This window comes from Vidua macroura, chromosome 30, assembly GCF_024509145.1.
Source record: "Vidua macroura isolate BioBank_ID:100142 chromosome 30, ASM2450914v1, whole genome shotgun sequence".
Taxonomy (NCBI): domain Eukaryota; kingdom Metazoa; phylum Chordata; class Aves; order Passeriformes; family Viduidae; genus Vidua; species Vidua macroura.
The window spans coordinates 2,519,520-2,544,850 of record NC_071600.1 but is presented as its reverse complement, the minus strand read 5'-3'; the positions used below and the strand labels follow the sequence as shown (position 1 = coordinate 2,544,850).

Sequence of the window (25,331 nt, the reverse complement as noted above, 5' to 3'; positions counted from 1 at the left end):
TCGACCTTACCTCGGCAGGGAGACCAAGCTTCCCAAGCCTAGTAGGAGAGTCAGGCAAGGGGGTTTGGCCGGAGTTCGAGTGTAAGGCTCGGCAGGACGTTCGACCTTACCTCGGCAGGGAGACCAAGCTTCCCAAGCCTAGTAGGGTCAGGCAAGGGGGCTTGGCCGGAGTTCGAGTGTAAGGCTCGGCAGGACGTTCGACCTTACCTCGGCAGGGAGACCAAGCTTCCCAAGCCTAGTAGGAGAGTCAGGCAAGGGGGTTTGGCCGGAGTTCGAGTGTAAGGCTCGGCAGGACGTTCGACCTTACCTCGGCAGGGAGACCAAGCTTCCCAAGCCTAGTAGGGTCAGGCAAGGGGGCTTGGCCGGAGTTCGAGTGTAAGGCTCGGCAGGACGTTTGACCTTACCTCGGCAGGGAGACCAAGCTTCCCAAGCCTAGTAGGGTCAGGCAAGGGGGCTTGGCCGGAGTTCGAGTGTAAGGCTCGGCAGGACGTTCGACCTTACCTCGGCAGGGAGACCAAGCTTCCCAAGCCTAGTAGGGTCAGGCAAGGGAGCTTGGCCGGAGTTCGAGTGTAAGGCTCGGCAGGACGTTCGACCTTACCTCGGCAGGGAGACCAAGCTTCCCAAGCCTAGTAGGGTCAGGCAAGGGGGCTTGGCCGGAGTTCGAGTGTAAGGCTCGGCAGGACGTTCGACCTTACCTCGGCAGGGAGACCAAGCTTCCCAAGCCTAGTAGGGTCAGGCAAGGGGGCTTGGCCGGAGTTCGAGTGTAAGGCTCGGCAGGACGTTCGACCTTACCTCGGCAGGGAGACCAAGCTTCCCAAGCCTAGTAGGAGAGTCAGGCAAGGGGGTTTGGCCGGAGTTCGAGTGTAAGGCTCGGCAGGACGTTCGACCTTACCTCGGCAGGGAGACCAAGCTTCCCAAGCCTAGTAGGGTCAGGCAAGGGGGCTTGGCCGGAGTTCGAGTGTAAGGCTCGGCAGGACGTTCGACCTTACCTCGGCAGGGAGACCAAGCTTCCCAAGCCTAGTAGGAGAGTCAGGCAAGGGGGCTTGGCCGGAGTTCGAGTGTAAGGCTCGGCAGGACGTTCGACCTTACCTCGGCAGGGAGACCAAGCTTCCCAAGCCTAGTAGGGTCAGGCAAGGGAGCTTGGCCGGAGTTCGAGTGTAAGGCTCGGCAGGACGTTCGACCTTACCTCGGCAGGGAGACCAAGCTTCCCAAGCCTAGTAGGGTCAGGCAAGGGGGCTTGGCCGGAGTTCGAGTGTAAGGCTCGGCAGGACGTTCGACCTTACCTCGGCAGGGAGACCAAGCTTCCCAAGCCTAGTAGGAGAGTCAGGCAAGGGGGCTTGGCCGGAGTTCGAGTGTAAGGCTCGGCAGGACGTTCGACCTTACCTCGGCAGGGAGACCAAGCTTCCCAAGCCTAGTAGGGTCAGGCAAGGGGGCTTGGCTGGAGTTCGAGTGTAAGGCTCGGCAGGACGTTCGACCTTACCTCGGCAGGGAGACCAAGCTTCCCAAGCCTAGTAGGGTCAGGCAAGGGGGCTTGGCCGGAGTTCGAGTGTAAGGCTCGGCAGGACGTTCGACCTTACCTCGGCAGGGAGACCAAGCTTCCCAAGCCTAGTAGGAGAGTCAGGCAAGGGGGTTTGGCCGGAGTTCGAGTGTAAGGCTCGGCAGGACGTTCGACCTTACCTCGGCAGGGAGACCAAGCTTCCCAAGCCTAGTAAGAAGGTTAGGCAAAAGGCCAAGTAAGAGTTTGGTCAGGACTTAGCAGGGGTACAAGGCTAGAAAGTCCATCAAGGAGTTCAAAACTTAGGCCAAAGAGAAAAAGAACAGAAGACAATAGATAAGAGTATGACTAGTGATTGTCCTGGCCAAGAGACAATGTAAAGTGCCAAGAGGGGAATTTAGTTAAAAGAGATTAAGTTTAGTCAAGTGATTCAAAATACGAAGTTGGGAGGGGTCAGATGCGCTTTAGCTGCCTGTCAGTATATTCCATTTTAGATAGAAGCACCATTTAAGGTATATATTTTTTTTGTTTTTGAGGCCTGAAAATGGGAAGAGGTTATAGTAAAAGAGCAAATCCTTCCAAAGCAAAGAGAATTCCCCCTAACAGCCCCTTGGGGCAACTGTTAGACTAATGGGATTCTCGGGAGATCATGAAGGATCTAGACAAGAGTAAGATGATACATTACAGTATAGGAAGTATGGCCGAAGTTAGAATTACGGGGAGAGTGGCCGTGGTATGGAACCCAAGATCAGTGGATGTGTAATCAGAAGAGAGGGCCTTGATATAGAACAACTATCTCATGCAGCTTGCTGGCTGGAGAATTCTATAAATAATGAGACTGTGAGAATATGCAAATTACAAAGAAATAGAGAGGAAGACAAAGGGAATAGAGAGGGGGAGACTAGAAAAATAAAGGAATGGGACCCCCTCGATTGCCTGTCCCCTTCTGCTCCTGTTACTTCCCCAACAGTTTCCCCAGTTGGTCCTTCAGCCCCTCCTATTAAGTCCCTGATTTCTTTCCCCCATTTTCCCACCTCTGTTTCATCATCCCTTCCCTTAGTTTCCTCAACCATCTCCCCAACTCCCTCTTCCCCTTCTCCAGCTGGAGTTTCCTTGCCTCCTCCCACTTGGGAGCTGAGGCCACCTTTGCCCAGGGTTGGTTCATCACCTGGCATGCCCCCTGGCCTCCAGTGTCTCTCTCCACTACTATTTCCCTGCTTGGTGCCTTAGAAAAAGGGCCCTATTGTGGCACCCAATCCAAAGCACCAAGGGTGGAGGGGCTCTTTCCCGTTAGAGGGGTTCCTGTGGGTAGAGCAGCTGGGGGAGTTAGGTTTGTGGATGCACCTTTGGCAGTTTCCAAAGTCCGGGGATTTGGGAAAGAGCTAAGAAATTTAGTGGAAGACCCCGTTGGAATATCTAGCCAGTTGGACCAATTTCTAGGGCTGAGTATTTGTACCTGGGGAGACCTGAGCTATTCTAAGCATTCTGTTCTTTCTGAGAAAGGTCCAGATGATCTGAGCGGCAGGGGTGAAGATATGGGAAAGAGAGGGTGGATTGGGGCCCCCAGGGAACCAAGGGATGCCCTTGGTGGACCCCAACTGGAGTCCCAGCCAACAAGAAGGTAGGCAAAACATAAGAGACTATAGGTCCCTCATGATAAGAGGGATCAAAGAGTATCCCTAGAGGAAGCAACACGAAATTGGCCTTTGATGGTACTGAGGAGAAGGATGAGACCCCGGCAATTTGGCTTAACCAACTAAAACGAAAATTCCAGTTATATTTAAATATAGACCCAGATAGCCCAGAGGGCCAAGTCCTCTTAAAGGTCTAGTTTGTCACCAAATCCTGACCCGATATTAGACAAAAACTAGAAAAGATAAGAGGACTGGCAAGAAAAGAACATGAATGAGTTGCTCAAAGAAGCCCTAAGAATGTATTTAAGTGGGAAAGATAAAAAAAAAAGCCAATAGCCTACCTCTCAAAACTACTAGACCCAGTAGCCAGAGGATGGCCAAATTGCCTGCAAGTAATCGCAGCAGCAGCAGCTATCCTGATAAAAGAAGCCCAAAAGTTGATCCTGCATGGGAAAATTAAAGTACAAACATTTACTAGTGATCGTGGATCACCTCACTCACTGGGTGGAGGCTTTCCCAACCAAAAAGGAAACTGCGCAGGAAGTTGCATGAATAATCTTAGAAAACATCATACCATGATATGGGCTAGTCAATAACATTGACTTAGCCCAAGGTACACATTTTGTCACTCAAACTTTACATCAAGTAACAAAAGTCCAGGGGGTAAGGTGGAGATTGCACACCCCATGGCATCCTTAAAGCTCTAGAAGAGTGGAAAGGATGAATAGAACTCTTAAAAATGTGTTAACTAAATTAATTGAAGAAACAAAGATGAATTGGCTCAGGTGTTTACTTCTCGCTCTCTTGTGCAGCAGAACCAGACCTCGGTCTGACATAGGGGTCTCTCCCTATGAAATAATGTTTGGACTCCCTTTTTTTAATCACCCCTTTCAGTACAGCAGATTATCTGGAAGGGGAGGCAGCAACTCAGAAATATTTAGAGGTCATAGGAAAATCCCTAGAAGGCCTCCGAAAGAAGGGGTATCTCTCCCAAACTTCCCCTCTGGACGCCAATGCCCACATCAGTCCTGGGAATTGGGTGTTGATAAAGTCCTGGTACACTACCACTCCATTAACCCCCAAATTCGAAGGACCTTTCCAGGTACTACTCACCACACACACTGCGGTACGGACCCAAGAAAAAGGCTGGACCCACGTCACCAGAGTTAAAGGACCAGTGCCACCCCCAGACGCCAGACCAGACCCAACAGTGTCACCCGCCTCCTCTTGTGCATGGACAATAATTAAGAAACCAGAGGACCTAAAATTAACTTTAAGGAAGACTTGCTAGAGACTGATATACAGTGAGGTGTTAAGAACTGTTTCTGAGTTAAAGTACCATAGAAAAGGTTTAAGTACTTGGTAATTGTTTAATAAGACTAAGTGTCCTTTAGCCAAAGGAGTTACAACTTGGTTCCTAAAGAACAATAGAATTACCCTCGGTCCTGAGTGAAAGTATACAAATGCCAAAAGAAGGTAGCCCTCAAAAGCCAAGGACTGTAAGTTGATGCGGGCTTAAGCCCGATCAAAGAAATAGAGGAGGGATTTGTTATGAATAGTTTCCAGGTATTCCCCAGAAACGTGGTCAGGGCTTTCCTAGTTCCCATGGCAACACTAAAAGACCGATATTGAAATGCTAATTAGCTAATTGCTCTGTTTGTTTTCTTTAAACTACCTGGGAACAACCGGCCCCCCACCCCTCCACGCTGCCACTCTGAGACTAACATGCAAATAGAAACCCCTTAGGATCATGCTAGTATTTTTAGGAGATAAAAATGAATATAAATCAAAAACTGAACACAATAGAGGAGTCTAGATAAATGCCCTAGCTGAGGAAGAGGGAAACACATCCCCTGACTGGCTTTTAACCATCGCCATCACCTAAGAGAGAACAGACTATATTAGGCTCTGAGAAGCAGGGAGATAGAGACAGAGAGCCCTGGTGCTGCCACCACGGAAGGAGCGGGGACAGCTGTTGTTCTGCACTTCAGCAACAGAGTCTGCACACCACGCCTCCTCATCCTCGGGCCACCGGTGTGCCACGGAAGGAGAAAGGACAGCTGCTGCTGAGGACTCCAGTGACCGACTCTGCACGCCGCCTTCCTTCTGGCTGCCTGGAAAAGCTACGACTGCGGGGGCGAGCTCTGCGTCGAGCCCCCTGCCCAGCTGATCTTTTCAATAAAGAGCTGAACATTAATAAAGGCATTAGCCCTGTTCATTTCAAGGAGGAGCAGCGCGATGGCTCCAGCGCTGGGGCTGGGGGCGCTCCTGGGGCCCTGGGGGGCGGTGAGAGCTGAGGGGGACCCCCAGCACCGGGACTCTTTGGTCGCCCATTCCGGAGCACCAAGGGGCCCCTGAACCCCCATTCCCGGGCGCCGCCATCCCCCCGCACCCCCATTCCCGGCGTGGGTTCCACCCTGCACCCCTTATCCGGCACCAGCAACCCCCGCACCCCTTTCCCGGCCATCCCGCCTCTCCTAGCCCCCAGAGCTCCCTTTTCCTTCACCCAGAGACCCCCTGGACCCCTATTCCTGCCTTTCCCAGCGCCCAGCCCCTCCTTTCCTCAACACCGAGGACATCTGGGACCCCTATTCCCAGCCAGCCCGGGTTTTCCCACCTTTTGCTGGGAATGGGGACACCGGGGACCCTTGGAGTCCCCTTTCCTGAGGATAGTGACACAATTAAGCCCGCCCAAACTCCTCCTGGATCTCCGCTAACCCCCCAGTGGGGATTCCTGGGAGTTCCCCGGTGTTTCCCCTTTCCCAGGACTCAGGGGGTCCCCCCGGACCTGTCCGTGCACCCCCAGATTTCTTCCACAGCCCCCCTGTGACGGTGGAGGGTGGGGGCCGAGTGCTGGTGCCCCCCTGCCTGCAGCAGATCCAGCGGTGAGGGGAGTTTGGGGGGTCCCTGAGCATTTGGGGTCCCCTGGGGTTTGGGGTGACCCCGGGCCCCCCAGGATCTCCCTGAACACGCTGACGCTGCCCGTGCACAGTGAGGAGGTTCATACCCGGCACGGGGTCCCAGCTCTGTCACCGGCATCGCCCAGGTACCCCCAAACCCTCCCGGGAACCCCCAACCCCCCGGGACACCCTAACCTCCCCAGGACCCCAAAACCATCCCTGGGCCCTCCAAAAACTCCCCAAGACCGCAGAACCCCAGACAGATTCCCCCCCAGACCCTCCCAGGACATCAAAATTCCCACAGGACCTCCCAACACCTCCCAGAGCCCCCTGAGAAGGTTCATACGCGGCACGGGGTCCCCATCTCTGTCACTGGCAGGTACCCCGAAACAGCCTTGAGTTCCCCCTGGGATCGCCCAATCCTCCCTTTTGGGAATCCTGAAAACTCCCCTGGAAACGCCCCAAAAAATCCACCGGGACCCCAAAAACCCTGGAGATACACAAAACGCCCCCAGGAATTCATCATAAGCATTTATACCCAGCACGGGGTCCCCATTGCCATCATCGGCATCACCCAGGTACCCCCAGACCCTCCTGGGACCCCCAAACCCTCCTGGGACCCCCAAACCCTCCCAGGTACCCCCAAATCCTCCAGGAACTCCCAACACCCCCGGGCTCCGCTGCCAGAATCAGCGGGAGTGGTGTTGCCCTTTTAAGGGGAGTTAGAGTCGGACCCGACCAGAGCGGGGGCCCTTAAACCCCAAAAATCCACCCTGGGGGGGCAAAACATCTCCTACAGGGGCTTGCAGTGGGGGCCCCATAAAAAATGTCACTTAAAGCCATCATGATCCCCCCTAAAAAGGGACTTGTGAGGCTGCGGCCCCACAAACACCCTAAAATGGGGAGGAAAAACACCCTTGGAGTGGTGGGAGCCCCCCAAAAAAACCTAAAAAGAGGAAAGCTCCTCTTCAGAGGGGCCTGAAGACCCTTCAAGGCCCTCGAGGAGGGACAAGATCCCCTCTCCGCTGGGGCCTCTCCGAGCCGGGAGCTCTCCCGTTCACTGCCCTCGGGGGAGCCCCGAACGACGGCGGCTCCTGGGCTGAGCCCCCTCAGCCGGGGCTGCAGAGGGAACTGGGGGGGCTGGGACAGGGCCTGGGGTGACCTGGGGTGACCTGGGGGAACCTCAGCGGCTCCCACCTCCCCCTGTGCCCCCTCTCCCACCCCCTTCCCATTGTTCCTCCCAAACCTCCGCTCCCCCAGCTGGGTTTGGGGGTGCTGCTACCAACACCCTGACCCACAGGGTGTCAGGTCGTATTCTGACTCTGTCAGTTGTTTGGGTTTTCTTGTTTGTTTGTATTATTGCAGTTATATTTTTAATTTTCCTAGTAAAGAACTGTTATTCCTATTCCCATATCTTTGCCTGAGAGCCTTTTAATTTCAAAATTATAATGAGTTGGAGGGAGGGGGTTTACATTTTCCGTTTCCAGGAAGGCTCCTGCCTTCCTTACCGGACACCTGTCTTTTCAAACCAAGACAGATTTTGGTGCCCAATGTGCATCACGAGGGCATTGAGAGAAAAAGGGAATAGCAGTTCTTGAGTAACCTTGAATACAGGGAATTGAATAAAGGGAATAACAGTTCTTGAGTAACTTAATTTTTGTGTGCTGCTATAGAAACCTCATTAAGCAACACCATGTGGTCCAGGTCACCCTGGTTTGGTTGGCACATGGTCGTGGCTGTGCCAGCTCCCCCACCGACCTCCAGCCCTGGGAACCTGGAGCAAGCGGAAACCACAACTTTGCAAATGCTGCCTGTGCCTGAAGCAAATGGAAAGAGTACTGGGGCGTGGAAAATAAAGATTGTTTATTTTCAGAAGAACAGCAGTGAGAACACAGAACACGTTTACATTGTAAGAATATATGTAACAATGACTGTCTATAGAACGTATATACCTAAGAACATATCTAACAAAAGTCTATGAAACGTATTTACAGAAGACAAAAAGAAGCCCTAAAACCTATATCCTAAAGACAACAACAAACTCTAAAACATATGTACAAAAGGGTGGCATCTCTGTCGGGGATCTCCATCAGTCCTTGAGGAAAAGCAAGTGCCACAGTCACTCCAATCAGGCAGAGAGGGCTCTTCCATGTGCCCCCAGGCTGGCACAGCGAGCACAGGACAGGCTGGGGATGGCCACCAGAATCCAGTGCACGGGTACCACATCCCTGAGCAGGGACCACCCAGCCCAGTCCCAGCCTGGCAGCAGGGGACCCACTCTGCCTGTGGGGACCACGTCCTGCTGCTGGTATTGGTCTTCATCCCAAGATCATGGCCTCTTCCTCATCTTTTCCATCAATGTCCATGTCCTCAATGTACTCTTCCACATCCACGTCCATCTCCTCTTCCACATCCACCTCCATCTCTTCCTCTGCAGTCTCTTCTCCATCCACTTCCATGTCCTCCTCTGCATCAGTCTGCATGTCCACCTCCATCTCGTCCTCTCTGTCTGTGAGGACCTGCAGAGGTAGCAACACCTCAGAGTGGGGTCCCTGTCCCACACCATCCCCACAGAACTCCAGCCCAGCCGGGCAGCTGGGGGGTGTCCACCTCCATGGAATGGCACCGTACCTTCCTCAGGACAAATGTCAGCATCCTGCAGGGATGGATGACAAAATCCAGGCAATCGAGAGCTTTCAGGACTGATGGGAGTATCAGGGCGCAGGTGACAAGAAGGGTGACAGGGAGCATGGTGAAGGCTGAGCTGGCACAAGGGCTGACACAAGGTGGGCTGACACAAGGGCCAGTGGTTGTGTTGTGCTCTTTGCTGGACGCTGGAAGTTCCAGCTGGAATGTGGAACATGACATCACAGTTGATCTAAAGAGCATCTTTTGCTTACTACCGCTTGCTTAATAAATTCTTGTTAATTGATTTATCTATAATTGGCCTCCCCAATTGAATTTGTCCATAACAGAACCCGTGGAAGCAAGGCTCAGATGTGAAAAAGGCGTGCACCGTGGAACCCAAGAGACCCTCATGGAACCAGGGCTGCAGTGTGTCACAGAGGGAGGGACCTCATGGCAGCCAGGAGAGCATTGTGAGGCCGTGGAACAATGTGGCACCAAGGTTCCACTGTGACTTGACAGAACCCTGTGGTCAGGAATGGCCCCAAACCGGGCCAGGAGACACTTCCGAGACCAAGTCCAAGGAGCGGGGATTTGCTTTATTCAGCGCGCCGGGTGCGCGGGGATATCTCCTCCTAACACACGCTCAGGCACACAGCAGATTGCAATATAGGGTTATACTTTATGCATACTCACGGTTTGCTCTAGAAAAGGTGTGGTTATGCAAAGTATTTCTCAGCACTCATTACAATCATCAGCGCACGCGAGGCGCAGGCACAGCGCACGCTGGAGGTGGCACTGAGGAAGGCTCCGCGTCTTCCTCCGTGGTCCCCTGGTGAAGGCTGGACGTCTTCATCGCCGTGCCCTTTTCACCTTTCTCCTCCAGGCATGTGCAGTCTCTTGTTGGCAGTTTCAGCAATTTCCTCACTGGTTTTAGCACGCTCTGCCCTTCATTTCTGCAAGTTTTGTTCCCTGTTTCTTGCCAAGTTTCATCCTGTGTCTTTAGCTTGTGATCCTGTGGGAAGTAGCCTTTTGCCTGCTGTGATATCCTCACAACTTAATACTAACTCCTCATCCCCTTTGGTTTTATTTGGGGTTTTTTATCTTTTTGTTTGATTGGTTTGCATGGGTTTGTTTGTTTGGGTTTTTGTCTGTTTTGGTTTGAGTTTTTTGTTTGCTTTTTTATAAATGACTGGTGAAGCTGGCATAGCCAAACTCAAAAAAAAATGGAAACCAGGCTTGACTTTCCAGAAATTATTTTTGGCTGAGTTTAGCTGCATCCTCCAGGCTCAGGATCACAGGTATATTTGCAGGTTTTGCTCTGCATCATCAGTCTGCCCAGACTCTGCTCAGTGTTTCACAAATGGAGAAGACAATGGATATTGTGCCAAGCTTCCTTTCAAACAGCAAACCTGCATCAGCATGACAGAAAAGAAGGAAAAAAAAAAAAAAAGAAAATATTCACCAGTTAGAACAGAGCCAGTGTCCCACCATCTTCCCCTCCTCTGTTATTAGAGAGGCAAACCTGGGCCTAAAGCTTCCATCTCTCAATTTCTGATGCTATTTGACTTCAGCCTTGACTCCCCCTGATCTAACTGACTGCTGGCCAAGTGGGGCTGGGGATGCTCAGCCTGGAAAGAGGAGACACTGGGGAGGCCTCACTGCAGCTCTGCAGGACTGGAAGGGTCCCACAGGAAAGACGGGGACAGTGTTCCACCGGGCCTGTGGCAACAGGACAAGGGGGGATGGCTTTCAACTGCAGGAGGCTGATTGAAGTGGGATCTAAGGAAGCTGCTCTTTTACACTGAGGGTGGTGAGGCACTGGTCCAGGCTGTGGATGCCCCATCCTTGGGAACGGGGCTGTGAGCAGCATGGTCTGGGGGAAGATTGCTCAGCTTGCAACAAGATGCTCTTTAGAACAACTGTGATGTCACGTTCCACGTTCCAGCTGGAACTTCCAGCGTCCAGCAAAGAGCACAACACAACCACTGGCCCTTGTGTCAGCCCACCTTGTGTCAGCCCTTGTGCCAGCTCAGCCTTCACCATGCTCCCTGTCACCCTTCTTGTCACCTGCGCCCTGATACTCCCATCAGTCCTGAAAGCTCTCGATTGCCTGGATTTTGTCATCCATCCCTGCAGGATGCTGACATTGGTCCTGAGGAAGGTACGGTGCCATTCCATGGAGGTGGACACCCCCCAGCTGCCCGGCTGGGCTGGAGTTCTGTGGGGATGGTGTGGGACAGGGACCCCACTCTGAGGTGTTGCTACCTCTGCAGGCTGTCACAGACAGAGAGGACGAGATGGAGGTGGACATGCAGACTGATACAGAGGAGGACATGGAAGTGGATGGAGAAGAGACTGCAGAGGAAGAGATGGAGGTGGATGTGGAAGAGGAGATGGACATGGATGTGGAAAAGTACATTGAGGACATGGACATTGATGGAAAAGATGAGGAAGAGGCCATGATCTTGGGATGAAGACCAATACCAGCAGCAGGACGTGGTCCCCACAGGCAGAGTGGGTCCCCTGCTGCCAGGCTGGGACTGGGCTGGGTGGTCCCTGCTCAGGGATGTGGTACCCGTGCACTGGATTCTGGTGGCCATCCCCAGCCTGTCCTGTGCTTGCTGTGCCAGCCTGGGGGCACATGGAAGAGCCCTCTCTGCCTGATTGGAGTGACTGTGGCACTTGCTTTTCCTCAAGGACGGATGGAGATCCCAGACAGGGATGCCACCCTTTTGTACATACGTTTTAGAGTTTGTTGTTGTCTTTAGGATATAGATTTTAGGGCTTCTTTTTGTCTTCTGTAAATACATTTCATAGACTTTTGTTAGATATGTTCTTAGGTATATACGTTCTATAGACAGTCATTGTTACAAATATTCTTACAATGTAAATGTGTTCTGTGTTCTCATTGCTGTTCTTCTGAAAATAAACAATCTTTATTTTCCACACCCCAGTTCTCTTTCCATTTGCTTCAGGCACAGGCAGCATTTGCAAAGTTGTGGTTTCCGCTTGCTCCAGGTTCCCAGGGCTGGAGGTTGGTGGGGGAGCTGGCACAGCCGCCCCAGGAGTGGGGGTACCTGCGCACAGAGGGGTCCCACTGACAGAGGTCACCCTCTCACCTTGGTTCCATGAGGTTCTGGGGGTGTCTCCATGGTCTCCTTGGATCCACAGTGTCACAATGGACCACTGGATCCACGTGGCCCTGCTGTGTCACCATGGCCCCTTGCTTCCATGGGACCCCAGGGTCACAATTGACTCCTTGCTTCCACGTCACCCCCTCAGCACCAAAGTGGCCCCTTCGTTGCAGGGGAACACAAAAGGTTTATAGAAACATGGAGCAAATCCTGCTTAACACAGCTGGGAACATCTGTTTGTATTCAAAAGAGAGGTTAAAGGTGAGGATGGCCCCAGCAGCTTCCATCTGCAATAGAGATCCAGGGAAAGGACAGGGACAGAGAATTCAGCTGCAAGAACTCAGAGAATTCTGCTTCCAGAGATCATTTCTGGCCACACTGTCCCTTGTAGAAAGGTGACACCATTCCAGGCAGCCTGTACTGAGCAGGTGCTTCCTGAGTGGGGTTTGTTGCTCAGGAAACCTGCTCAGGCTTTTCCATTCCTTCCTTACAAACAGGAAAACTTCTCCTGGGCCTGTGTGCAGGCAGAGCCCTGAGGAGAGCAGGTGGGACACGGTGCAGTGGGCTGGGACATGGAGCTGCAGAGCTCAGGGACAAGGTTCTGCTGCAGGGCACAGGGATGTCAGTGCCAGGTGGGCCATGTCAGACGTGGTGAGGCTGGGGCTGAGGAGCAGCTTGTCCAAACAGGGTCAGTCCTCAAGGGGCTCATTCTTCTACATGCCCAGACCTCCTAAGGAGACATTCAGCATCAAGATCACCTGGGGAATGCTTCTATCAGCTCTTCTCTGAACTGGAAAATAAAAAAATAGTCACTTGATTAAAGAAAAGAAGTAATGAGGTACACTTTGAAATCTTTCTCCTTAATAGAACTCGAGACTAAATCCAATCAGCTGCACAAGGCTTGGAGATTTGGAGACAAGTGAAGGAAGAAGTAGCGCCTCCAAAGTTTTTCTGTATTTTGATGACTGCCACGGTGGATTTGAGGCTGAGTTCAGGACCCTCAGGCACAGAGAGAAATTTGAAGAAGCTGCTCAAGGAGTCAGAAGCAAAACTCCAAGTCCCTTGCAGCATCACTGGGCCCCACTGAGGGCAGGGACTGCCAAAAGCTCCCCAGGCACTGATGAGAGCAGCTCCTTGAGGCCAGGACTGCAGGGAGCCAAAGGCTCAGAGCAGGGAACTGCAATGCTGAGCAAGGCCTGGGCTGGCTGGGGGAAGCAGAAAGGCCAAGCCCTGAGCCCAGCCTGGCACAGCAGGGCCTGTCCCTCACGGGTGGCTCAGGGCTGTTTGTGGGGCAGTGGGATGTGAGGGGCAGCAAGGACAAATGTCACAAACCTGTGTGACACTCCAGATCCTCATGGAACCAAGGGGCCAGTGTGACACTGTGGGAAGTTGTGGAACCAAGGGGATCACTGCGGCACTGTTGGGGCCCATGGAACCAAGGGGCCAGTGTGACACTGTGCTGCCTCATGGAAACAAGAGGCCATTGTGGAACTCGGAGCCCCCAAGGAACCAAGGGTCCATGGTGACCTTGTGGAGCCCGCAGTGTCACAGAGGAGCCGTTGTGACACAGCGAGGGCGCATGGAGCCGAGGGGCCATTGTGACACATCAGGGCTCTGTGGAACCACAAAGCCATTGTGACATTGCAAGGCCTCATGGAAGCACGGGGCCATTGTGACACTGCAGAAGCAAGGGGGACATTGTGACACTCCAGGGCCTCATGGAACCAAGGAGACCATTGTGACACTGTGGGGTCCCACGAAACCAAGGGAACATGGAACAGGTCTGGCTGGCTGGGCCTCCTGGGGACCACCTGACAGGTCCGGCTGACCTTGGCATGTCAAGGGCTGCTTCTCATCTGCCCCTGAAGCACTGGGGCTCTGGGCTTTCCTTCCTATGGCAGAGAACTGTCCTTCTCCTCCAGGGGCCTATGGCCAAAACTGGGATTCCATTTCCAAAACTCTGTACATCCAAGGATTGCTCCCCAGGGAAAGTTCCCAGGATAGAAAAGTCTGTCTGCCCTTGGCCTCCTCGGGATGCCTCTCACCTGCTTTCAAAACACTGGGGCTCGGTGCTTTCCTTCCAATGAAAACGAACCGTTCTTCTTCTCAAGATATCCATGGTCAAAATTGAGATTCCTCCTCCCAGATTCCATGTATCCAAGGTTTCCTCCATGACAAAAGCTGCCAGGACAAACAGGTCTGGCTCGCTTGGCCTCCCAGGAGCCACCTCTCTTCTCTTCGGCCTTTGAAATTCTTGGTCTCTGTGCTTTCCTTCCTACAGAAAAGAACCGTACTTCTTATCTATGCAGAAATGGCCGAAACTGGGGTTCCACCTCCAAAATTCCCTATATCCAAGGGTTGCTTTCAGACAAAAGCTACCAGGACAGAGAGGTCTGGCTGGCTTGGCCTCCCAGGAGCCACATCTTTCTTCTTCTGCCCTTGAAATGCTGGGGCTCTGTACTTTCTTTCCTATGGAAAAGAACTGTCCTTCTTATCTACACAGAAATGGCTGAAATTGGGATTCCACCTCTACAATTCCCTATATCCAAGGGTTGCTCCCAGCCAAAATCTGCCACTACCGTCAAGTCTGGCTGGCCTTGGCCTCTGGGGGCTGCCCCTGCCACACTGGGGCTCGGTTCTTTCCTTCCCATGGAGATCCCTGTGACACTGTGGGGACCTCATGGAACCAAGGGGATCATTGTGGCACCACTGGAGCCCATGGAACCAAGGGGCCATGGTGACACAGCGGGGCTTCATGGACCCAGAGACCATCATGACTCTGTGGGGCCTGATGGAACCATGGAGACCATGAGGACCCTTCAGGGCCTCGTGTCACCAAGGGGGCATTGTGACACCTCAGGGCCTCCTGGAAGCAAGGGACCATTGGGACACTGTGGGGCCCCATGGAACCGAGGGAACATGGAACAGGTCTGGCTGGCTTGGCCTCCCAGGGGCCACCTGACAGGTCTGGCTGATCTTGGAATGCCAAGGGCTGCCTCTCATCAGCTCCTGGAGCACTGGGGCTCCATGCTTTCCTTGCTATGGGAAAGAACTGTCCCTCTTTTCAGATGCCCATTCCTAAAATTGATACGATCCCTAAGAATTTTCCTCTATGCAAAGGTATCTCTCAGAAAATCCTGCCAGCTCTGGCTGGCCGTGGCCTCTGGTGGTCACCTCTCATCTGCCCCTGAAGCACTGGGGCTCTGTCCTTCCTTCCTATGGAAAAAAACCAGCTTTCTTGACAAAGACCATGGCCAAAATTAGAACTTGGCCTCCCAAATTCCGTATATCCAAGGATTGCGAGATATAACAAAAGTAGCCAGGACAGACAGGTCAGGTAGGCCCTCTCCTCTGGTGATTTTCTTAGACTATGAGCTGAATGTTTTCATTTGAAAACACCTTGGAGAGTGCCCAGAGATCTCCCAAGGTGGGGTTCTGAGGCCTCAGGCACATGGCCACTACATACAGACAAAGGAGCTCTGTGCTCGGTGCTGTTGTGGTGGTTTTGCATCACAGAAGTGATGTCCTGAGAGACACTGCTAGCAGTTTCCTCCGTGTCTGACAAAAAACTATTAGCTTTGAGAATTGACAATCTGTTAAACCACTAAGGGAACTGCACATGCCTCTGTGAAGACACAAGTTAAAGAGGAAGAAGCCTGGCTGGGTCTCTTTCCCTTCTGGCCAGCACAGAGGTGCCAAGGCCGGGCCAGCCCCCGTCTGGGCCGGGGCGGGCCGGGCGGCTCCTGCCGTGGGGCCGGGCCCCTTCCCAGGGAGCCCGCCAGGCCCCATCGGCTGCCGGGCAGGGGAGGGGAGGCCGCGGGGCCGAGGCCGGGCCGGGCCGTGGCTGCGCTTGCTGACATCTGGCCGCTGCCGAGCCCTGCCCCGCCGCCAGCCCGGGCCCAGCCAGGATCCGCCGGGCCCCAGGAGCAGCCCCGGGCCGGGCCGGCTCGGCCAAGCTTCTGCCGCCCTTGGGCTTGGCCCGCAACCAGCGGGCAGGGCCAGGAGAAGCCATCGGCCCCGGCCGTGCTGCTGCTCTGCTCTGGCCTGGCTGCTGAGATCCTGGCCCTGCCCCCAGCGCCGCCCAGCCTGACACAGCCCCAGCGCAGCCGCTGCACAAACCTCCATGGGAAAACAGCTCCGGCCGCAAGGACCCAGCCCGGCCGGGCTCACGCAACCATCTGCAGGCCCCGGCTCAGATATTGACTCTTCCCGTGCTTCCATCCTCCCTCCAGGGAGAGAAAAGGACAAAGTGCAGGCACACAGAGGAGCAACGTGAAGACACCGAGGTCAGTGAAGAGGAAGTTGAGTCCCAGATGGGAGGGATGAGGAGATGCCTTGATCTTGGGGCTGAAATCTTCTGCTAAAGCCATGGAGCAGGATGAATTGATACATCAGACTCTCTTTTTTTTCCCTATAACACATTGAAAAGAATGGGGAGATGACTTGTTCAGCAAAGGCCTCCATGCTAAAAGAAGGAAATGTTGCAGTAGCTGTGATCCCATGAGAAGTTTGAACACTGAAAGAGCGCAGAGTGATGAGACCCTGTGCCCTCAGGGAGAGAAGAAGAAGACCTCTGTTCCCAGAGATGAAGATGATTTCAGAAATAAATGAAGAGAACCTTTGCTCTTAAACAGCTCCTCTTTAAACCAATACCCCATAAGCTGACATGGCCCATAAACACAGCAGTGGGAAAAGCTGTAAAAATTGGGAGGGCCATCATGATTGCAGATTTTTCCAGGCAGCTGCTATTTGTGGAAATGAAAAGTCATGAGAGAACTGTTTTCTTTTGGAGAAGTCTCCATAACATTAACAAGAGGAACTTCTCTCCCTAAGTGAACAGAAGAAAGACTATTTGAGTAGTAAAATGACAGAAAACTTTAGGTTTTGTCTCTTTACATGGTCAGATTGTAGGGAGAGAGGAAAAGTGTTCTGAAAGTTTTGTTCTGATTCTTATTACTCTTTCTTTTAGTTACAGTTAGTAAATTTTTCTTTATACCCTTTAAAAGTTTTGAGCCCACTTTGCCTTTCTCCTAATCCTATCTCAGAGCAGGAAATGAGTAAGTATATTCTAGTGAGTGCACTGGTAATTAGCCAGCACTGAACCCACCACGCTAATTAATGCATTGACCAAGAAATCTCAAATTGTTGAAACAATGAACTGCCCCAGACAAGAGGGAAATCAAGGCAGAGCCATGGTTTGTCAGGACTTGCTTGATCCTAATGAGCCCTGTGGTGCATTTGGAGCTGAGCCCTGGAACCTCAGGGCCTGAGAGGAGATTGCACAAACCTTTCTAGGAGTCAAAGTCAGAAGAAAACCCCAAAGTGTCTCAAAGCATTAAATGGGTGCCACTGAGGTCCATCCCCAACACAGGCTCCTCATGGACTCCTTGGAGGAGAGAACTGGAGGCCAGGATGGCACAAAAACCTCTCAGAGATTCAAAATGGCACAAAAACCTCACCATGTGGAAAGGAAAACGCAAAGTTCCTTAAAAAAGTTGAGTATCTCAAAGCATTAATGAGCCCCACTGAGTGTCAGCACAAAGCTCTCAAGGGACTCGTTAAAGCAGATAATTGGGGCCATGATTGCACAAACCTCTCACAGAGTCTGTAGCAAAAGGGAAACACCAAGTACCTTAAAAGAACTGAAGTACCTTGAAGCATTAATGAGCCCACTGAGTGTTGCTCCTGACCAAGCCACTCCAGGGACTAATTACAGCAGATAATTGGAGGCCATGATTGCAGAAAGCTCTCAGAGACTGCAAGGCAAAAGCCAAAGCCAAAGTCCTTTGCAAAACCTGCAGTGCCTGGGAGCATTGTGGAGCCCCCAGGGCCATTGCTGAGCAAGGCTCCCCAGGGACTCCTTCCAGCAGATCCTTGAGGCCACTGGGAATGTGGGCTAGGGGGGGATGCTGAGGGCAGGACAAGGGGCTGACAGTGCCCAGCCTGGCTGGGGCTGTGCCAGGAGGCCCCAGGGCCTCAGGACAAGGTGTCTCCTGACAGCCCTTGGTGGCACAGACCCTGCTGTGCCCCAGGCCACCAAGACTTGGCTTCTCTTTGTCCCCACCTGTCATCAGTGCCTCCAGTTCTCTGCTCTGCCTGGGGCCTGGGGACACTTTCTCAGTCATGTCCCTCACTGGGACCCATTAAAATCAAGGAAACTTTGGAGTTGGATTCTGACTTGGAGTTCTGGAGAGGTTTCTGCAGCTCCCTCTCAGGGCCTGATGTTCAGGGCCTGAGCACAAAGCCCCAGAGGCTCATTCAAGTCCTTGTGCTGTGTCTGTGCTGCTGAGCTGGGCCGGGCTCCTGGCACAGAGGGTGATGCTGGTAAGCAAGCAGAGCTTCAAAAGCACATTTCTCTGGATGAGCAGCTCTTCTCCCAGCCCAGCAGGGCTGGGGCACTGCCTGCAGCCAGCGCGGGCACAGCCCAGAGGCACAGAGAGCTTCAATCAGTCAGGGCTGGGAAGGTGCTGAGAAGTGCCTGGGGCAGAATCACTGCCAGCCCTTGGCACAGGAACCTCTGGCTGCAGGACAATGCAGCTGCAGCTCCTGCAGTGATCTCCTCAAGCTGGAACATCCCAATGCCCACAGCCCCTGTGAGTACATTCTCTGATGATCTCTTGTGCAGAGCAGCCAGGGGTGCCCAGGGCTGTCCTGCAGAGCAGGGTCCTGCAGCCCAGGGCGCTGTGCTGGGCCAGGGACTCTGCTGCCTGCCAGGGACAGCTCTCAGCCGGCCCGGGGAGCTGCTGCCAGCGCTGGCCAGAAGCTGTGGGGGGAAGGAGCCACCCTGAGCAGGGCAGGTGCTGCTGCTGAGAGCTGCTGGCTGGGGCAGGGCTGCTCCCAGCTCCAGACCAGCCTGGGCACAGCTCCGGAGGACACTTCCCAAAGAAGGTAAGCCTGGGATTGCTGTAAAGCTCAGGAGCTTTCCTGAGACTGTTTTTAATTTCCTGCTTGGAGAAGGATGGGAAAGTTGGGGTGGTGACAGAAAGATTTTTGCTTTTGATACATTTTTATATTTTTATAGCTCTATAGATTACTATTATATAGTTATAAAACTATAATCCTTACTTTACGCTATTAAACTCTTAATTAACTCTATTAAACTACTATTATATACTTCTATAACTGTAATCCTTAATTAACTCTAGTACATTTCCTAACCTTTCTCTTAGTCTTTAGAACAATAACCTATCTAAACACATTTTTAAAATACTGTATATTCTTATTATCAGGAAGAGGACCTACAAGAAGAACATTTGGGTTTTTGACCAGAATGTGAGCAGTCATAAAAAAAGTGGGGCAAAGAAGCCCTTGGACCTTCTCCAATCGGTGAGACAGGGGTGTGTAACTTGGACAACTGAATCTCTTATTGGATTTTCCTGTTAAATATCCTAATTAATCAACCTTTATAAATTGTTGAAGTCAGGAACCGGTTGTGCCTCATCCCCACTGGGACACCTTAAAGCTTCCAATAAAGGTCTGGTTTTTACTTTACTGTTCTAACACTGTTGCAAGGGGTTGTTTTTTTTTCTCTTTTGTTCATAGACAAGAGGGGGATGAGAGAAGCAGAAGAGGAATTGTAATCCCAGAATGACAGAACATTCTGAGTTGAACGGAACACAGGATAATCAAAGGAATGTTTGAACATTTACAGAGACTCCAGAACTGTGACTTTGGGTGGTCAGTCTCTCTGCTGGCAGCCTCCCAAAGGGTCTTCAGCCACTGCTCAGCCCTGGACAGCAGCAGCATCACCTTGGCAGGGCCCAGCAGGGCTCTCCTGAGCTGCCCTTGCCCAGCTGCACACAGACCCTGCCCCAGCCAGGGCCCTGCACACAGGCAGGTTTCTGTAGGGCCGGGCCGAGGGCACACGGGGTGGGATGGGCTCTGTGAGCGCTGGCAGGGACAAGGCACCTCTCAGGAGGGAATGTCCAGGCCCAGGGAGATGCTCAGGGAAGGAGAGGGGGCTGAGCAGAGCAGTGCTGGGGGAACAAGCCCATCCAGCCCCTCACCTTCCCTCAGCCACAGGGAATCCTTTGCCTCTCCCATCTATCAGTGCCAAACTCTGAGTGCAGCAGGCATGCTGGGGATTTCTGACCTCAGAGAGCCAGGAATGTTGTGTGGCTAGGAAAACAATTCCTGAAACCAGCTCCTGCCATCCTTCAGACCTGGAAGTGTAGATGTTACCAACCCTTTCTGTATTAGAAGTGATTCCCCTGACAAATCCTGAATACTCAGCCTTGTCCCTCTGCCACATGGCCACAAACCCAGGGCAGGGGGCAGGGATGGCTCCTTGAGAGCCCCCACGCACAGCCCTGGCTGCTCCTGGCACACTCAGCCAGCACAGCTGGAGCTCAGGCAGGGACCTGGGTGAAGGTTTGCCCAGAGCAGGAACAAGGGTGGGTGAGTCCCAGTAGGACAGGCTACAGGGAATGCCCCAGGTTTGGCTCCAAGCAGCCTCTCCTGACTTGTCACTGTCCTTTCTCCATGAACAGGTGCCCATGTGCAGCCACAGCAAATGTCCAACAGCAGCTCCATCAGCCACTTCCTCCTGCTGGCACTGGCAGAGACGCGGCAGCTGCAGCTCCTGCACTTCTGCCTCTTGCTGGGCATCTCCCTGGCTGCCCTCCTGGGCAACGGCCTCATCATCAGCGCCGTAGCCTGCGACCACCACCTGCACACGCCCATGTTCTTCTTCCTGCTCAACCTGGCCCTCAGTGACCTGGGCTCCATCTGCACCACTGTCCCCAAAGCCATGCACAATTCCCTCTGGGACACCAGCACCATCTCCTACACAGCATGTGCTGCACAGCTCTTTTTTTTCACTTTTTGTGCTACCGCAGAGCTTTCCCTCCTGACCATCATGTGCTACGACCGCTACGTGTCCATCTGCAAACCCCTGCACTACGGGACCCTCGTGGGCAGCAGAGCTTGTGCCTACATGGCAGCAGCTGCCTGGGCCAGTGCCTTTCTCTATTCACTGCTGCACACGGCCAACACATTTTCCCTCCCTCTGTGCCATGGCAATACCCTGGGCCAGTTCTTCTGTGAAATCCCACAGATCCTCAAGCTCTCCTGCTCCAAATCCTACCTCAGGGAGCTTGGGCTCATTGTGTTCTCCATCTGTTTAGCACTTGGCTGTTTTTTGTTCATTGTTTTCTCCTATGTGCAGATCTTCAGGGCTGTGCTGAGGATCCCCTCTGAGCAGGGACGGCACAAAGCCTTTTCCACCTGCCTCCCTCACCTGGCCATGGTCTCCCTGTTCCTCAGCACTATCATGTTTGTCTACCTGAAGCCCCCCTCGATGTCCTCCCCATCCCTGGATCTGTCAGTGTCAGTTCTGTACTCGGTGGTGCCTCCAGCCCTGAACCCCCTCATCTACAGCCTGAGGAACCAGGAGCTCAAGGCTGCAGTGTGGAGACTGATGACTGGGTGCTTTCAGAAACAATAAACTCTCTTTTTTTCTGCTCAAAACCTTCAGAATGTAATTCTTTACAATCTCAGCTGTTTTTTTCCCTTTTTGTCAATTTTTTTTTCGTTGGGACCTTTTCTTATTATTTTTCTAGTGTAATAATGTTTTTTATTAAAAAAAAAAAAATTATAATAGTTATCTGTAGAAAGCTCCTGGCAGCTTGGTCACTGTCCTGCTGCGTGTCTGTGCTGTGCCTGCAGGCAGGGACAGGCCATGGGCACTGCTGGGACACAGCTGGGCTCCACCAGAGCAGCTCCATCAGCAAAGGGCATCTCCTGAGGGGAGGGCAGCAAGACTTTGCTCCCTTCCAAAGTCACTCTCAGGACTCTCAAGAGGCTCCTTGTGTTCCTCATTCTCCCAGGGCTCAGTGGGATGAGATCAGGGTTCCAGTGTGGCCTTCAGGGGACTCGGGTCTGGGTCAGGTTTTGCTTGTTGGTGGCCAGTGCCCATCAGATGTTGAAGGGTCTGTGCTGAACCTTCCTGGGCTCTGCAGCTTGTGCCAGGGCTGATGGCAGGGCAACGTTTGCCTGGAGGGCCTTGGGAGGTGCCAGGAGAACACAGGGGAGCTGCAGGGACAGTGTGTGCCAGGGACCAGCAGGGAGTGGAGCTGACTGGGCACAGGCCTGTGCAGGGTGGGGTCACCCCGAGATCAAGGACTGAATGTCTGCTGTGAGCCAGGAGAGCCCTGCAGCCCAGGGGGCACAGCAGGCACAGGGAAAGGAGTCTGGGCACTGACTCTCCTGACCCCCAGGGAACTCCCCCAGGAGGATCCAGGGCAGCCCCAAGCCCGTCTGGCAGCCCTGGAACAAGGCAGGCACCTCTGAGCAGCCTCCATGGCCCCGCAGAGCCTGGGTGGGAGGGGGTCAGTGCAGGGAGCACCATCAGTGCCTCAGTGTCCCTGGCTGAGCAGCAGAGCCCAGCAGAGGCAGCCCAGGGCCCCGGGCAGCACAGCCCCCGTGCTCTGCAGAGCAGCAGCCCGAGCTGGGGCTCTGGGGAGCAGGGCAGGGGCTGCAGCAGTGGCTGCTCAGGCCAGCACAGACGTGTTCCCCTGGGAGAGGCTCTGGGGGCAGCTGGCATGTGCCAGGAGCCGAGCAGGAGCCTGTGGGTGTGCAGAGGAGCCCTGGCAAGAGGCTGCCCTGTCCCTGGGCCAGCAGGAGCTGCCTGAGGAGCCCCGGGGCCAACTCTGCTGCTGTGCTGGGCAGCAGGGCTGGCCCTGGGGCTGCAGGAGCTGCCTGAGCTGAGAATCTGCTGAGCATTCCAGACACAGAGTGGCTGTCCCTGACCTCCAGTGCCTCCAGTTCCTCCTGCAGGGCCAGACCTGACTCTGCTGCTCTGCTGAGCTGGGGCAGGGGCAGGGAAAGGCTGAACTGGGCAGTGCCAGGGAGAGGAAAACAATGGACCCTGGTCCCCATGAGTCCCCAGATTGTCAGAATGTTCTCCACGGTTCCATGAGTCCCCAGATTGTCAGACTGGTGTCCGTGGTTCCATGAGGCCCCACAGTGTCATAATGGACCCTTGGTCCCATGAAGCCCCACAGGGTCACCATGGTGCCATGGTTCCATGAGGCCCTGCAGTGTCACAGGGGCCCCTCAGTTCTATGGAGCCCATAGGGTCAGTTTTGCCAGTCAGCACCAAAGACACAGACATCAACCTAAGGAATTGTGTAATTTCTGTAATGTAAATCTGGAAAAAATTACAGAAGGAGAAGCTCAGCAAAGCACATAATCATTAGAGAATAATCTCAAAAGGAGCAGCTCAGCAATGCACCCAACCATCACCACCAAACATTCCAGCAGTGATTAAGAAGGTCCAGCCCCAGTTACCCTCAGGCTTTACCATCCCCCAGATCCACACAGCAGCTGGGGAAGCTGTCACAGCCAAGGGCTGCAGAGCCACTCCTGGGCACTGGCAATTCCTGCAGGTGCCTCCAGCCACAGGTGAGGCTCCAGCCCCGCTGTGAGAGGGCCCAGCTCTGACAGTGCTGAATGAACAAACTGACAGCACTTCTGGTGCGGGAACATCTGCTTTCATCCTCCTATTGGCTTCCTCCCAAAGCCTGGCCAGGGCCCCAGGAGGAACCAAGGGAGGTGACTTTGACCATTCAGCCCCAAACAAGGCCAGATGTCGGATTTCATGGCCTTGTCTGGCTTCTAAACACAGAAAGGTCAATACATGTTTCACTAATGAGTGGATACATCTATCACAGTGCTAATGACCATGCATATTTCATTAGTGAGCAGATCCAAAGATAACCTTTGGCTGGAAGGTTCATCCAGAGGCCACCTTTGGCTCAGGGCCTGTTGTTCAGGCCTCACTCAGGGCTGTTGTCCAGGCCTTGGCACTTCAGGGACGTGGTTTAGTGCTGGGTTCGACACTGCCGGGTGACCAGCTGGACTGGATGAGCTCAGAGGTCTTTCCCAACAGAAAGGATTCTGTGATTCCATGATTCCATCTGCTGCATTCAGCCAGCTCCATGTTAGCAGCATTCATTTGCTCAGAAAGTCTCCTCTGGCCCAGCTCTTGTGGCCTGAGGCTTCAGCTCCTTCAGCTCCTGGTGCTCAGCTGCTCATGCTGAACCAGACGACTCGGAGAGAAGAACACAGTCCATTCAATTCCTTCTGGCACACGGAGAGGGGAGGCTGTGGAAACAGGAGCATTGTTTGCTGTGGCCTCCTCTCTGCCCTTCACGCCTTTCAGCGCTTTGAACCAGCCAAGAGCTTTCTCCAAGAGTGCAATGGAGCAGCTGTTCCTGCTCCCAGCTCTGGCTCTCTCCAGTCTCTGACCTTGCCTGCTTTTGTCCCTCTTGCTGTGCCCTCTGCTCCCCCAGGGCTCGGTGGCTGCTGCCCAGGACTGTGGGACTGGCACAGATCCCGTGGTCGAGACCCTCCTTTCTCTGCCCTTGGAGCTGCCTGGGCACAGCAGCCTTTTCCATCTGGAAGCTGCCCATGGACAGGGAGTCCCCAGCTGCGTTCCTTGCACAACCTCCAGGAGCCCAGGGCTGCCATCTCAAGTCCCTGCTGGCCCTGGGGGCTCCCAGGTGGGCACAAGGGGGGCAGCAGAGCCAGCAGGGAGCCTGCGAGTCTCTTCCAGCCCTGTCTGCTCCGAGTTTGGGCCTTGGAGCCTCAGGTGGCCAAAGGCAGCTGCTGCTGGTCCCTCTGTGTGCCCGTGTTCAGCAGTGCTGCTCCATCAGTCTGTGCCCAGCAACGGGGAAAAGCCTCAGCCCTGCAGGGCCAGGAGCTGCCGGGCTCTGCCTGAGCAGCTCAGCCAGAGGGAAGGGAGCTGCTCCCCACGGGAACCAGGAGCAAAGGGCTGGAGCACCTCGTTCTGGGGCACAGCCCAAATTCTGGGAGGGAGTAACAGAGTTATTCACGTGCACTGGTGTGTCAGCTCTGCAGGTGCTGTGCCTGCAAACACATGGCTCGAGGTGTGCAAAAGAATTCTGCAACTCTTGGCTGGATCAGGATGTCAGCAGTGCTGAACTCCAGCTTAGTGCAAAGCAAACACTTTACACCCCTGCTCATATCTGCTAGATTTTTTACATCAGGGTATCCAGAGAAAAGTAAATATTTTCACTGTTTATCAGAAATGTATCTAATTTTGCTGTACATTTCTTTTTCAGGATGTGTTATCTGCTTGAAAAGAAAAAAGATAAGAAAAAACGAGAAAAATATAAAAGAGAAAAACAAGAAACAAGTGTGTAATGAAAATCTTCTATAACTTTGGATGAAGAGGTAACTGATATTTTTAAAGAGAGAACTCATTTACTTTGTGCATATTCTGTAGTGAAAATTTTCTGTAATTTTGCATTGAGAGGTAACTGATCTTTTTAAAAGGAGAACTCAATTACTTGGTGCATGTTCTGATGGCCTGGATCCATCTTACAGACTGACCTCAGCATCCTTTTTTTAAAGATTTTGGGTTTTGTTTACAGTATTTAGATTTTTTTTTTAATTGGAGTTGAAGCAATAGGAGGATGAGAGATGGATTCTGCATGACTGTGTCTTGAGGGCAAAAATATTGCAGTTTGAAACTTGGACCTAAAGTATTTAAAATGACACTTACAAATCCCAGTGA

At 53.1% G+C, this 25,331-nt stretch overlaps 2 protein-coding genes and 2 pseudogenes across 3 annotated transcripts in view; 2 read left to right on the top strand and 2 right to left on the bottom strand.

The window, feature by feature from the left end:
* The window catches only part of LOC128820667 (uncharacterized), a 2,212,279-nt pseudogene that overhangs the window by 785,847 nt on the left and 1,401,101 nt on the right, over positions 1 to 25,331 (bottom strand).
* The window catches only part of LOC128820669 (uncharacterized), a 1,091,286-nt pseudogene that overhangs the window by 665,254 nt on the left and 400,701 nt on the right, over positions 1 to 25,331 (top strand).
* Positions 1 to 25,331, bottom strand: part of LOC128820751 (olfactory receptor 14J1-like) — a 102,697-nt gene that overhangs the window by 46,499 nt on the left and 30,867 nt on the right. The gene's annotated exons all lie outside the window — the stretch shown is intronic.
* LOC128820710 (olfactory receptor 14J1-like) lies at positions 18,187 to 21,236 on the top strand. Of its 2 annotated transcripts, none has more exons than XM_054001528.1 (2): positions 18,187 to 18,384; positions 20,281 to 21,236. In XM_054001528.1, the coding sequence occupies exon 2, from the start codon at positions 20,304 to 20,306 to the stop codon at positions 21,234 to 21,236; it is 933 nt and encodes a 310-aa protein (XP_053857503.1). In that variant the 5' UTR covers positions 18,187 to 18,384; positions 20,281 to 20,303. The 2 variants fall into 2 exon arrangements, with proteins under 2 accessions (XP_053857503.1, XP_053857502.1); XM_054001527.1 differs by lacking the exon at positions 18,187 to 18,384 and adding an exon at positions 19,988 to 20,188.

Coding starts and splice junctions, on each gene's coding strand:
- LOC128820710 (XM_054001528.1), top strand. CDS start 20,304: ATGTCCAACAGCAGCTCCATCAGCCACTTCCTCCTGCTGGCACTGGCA.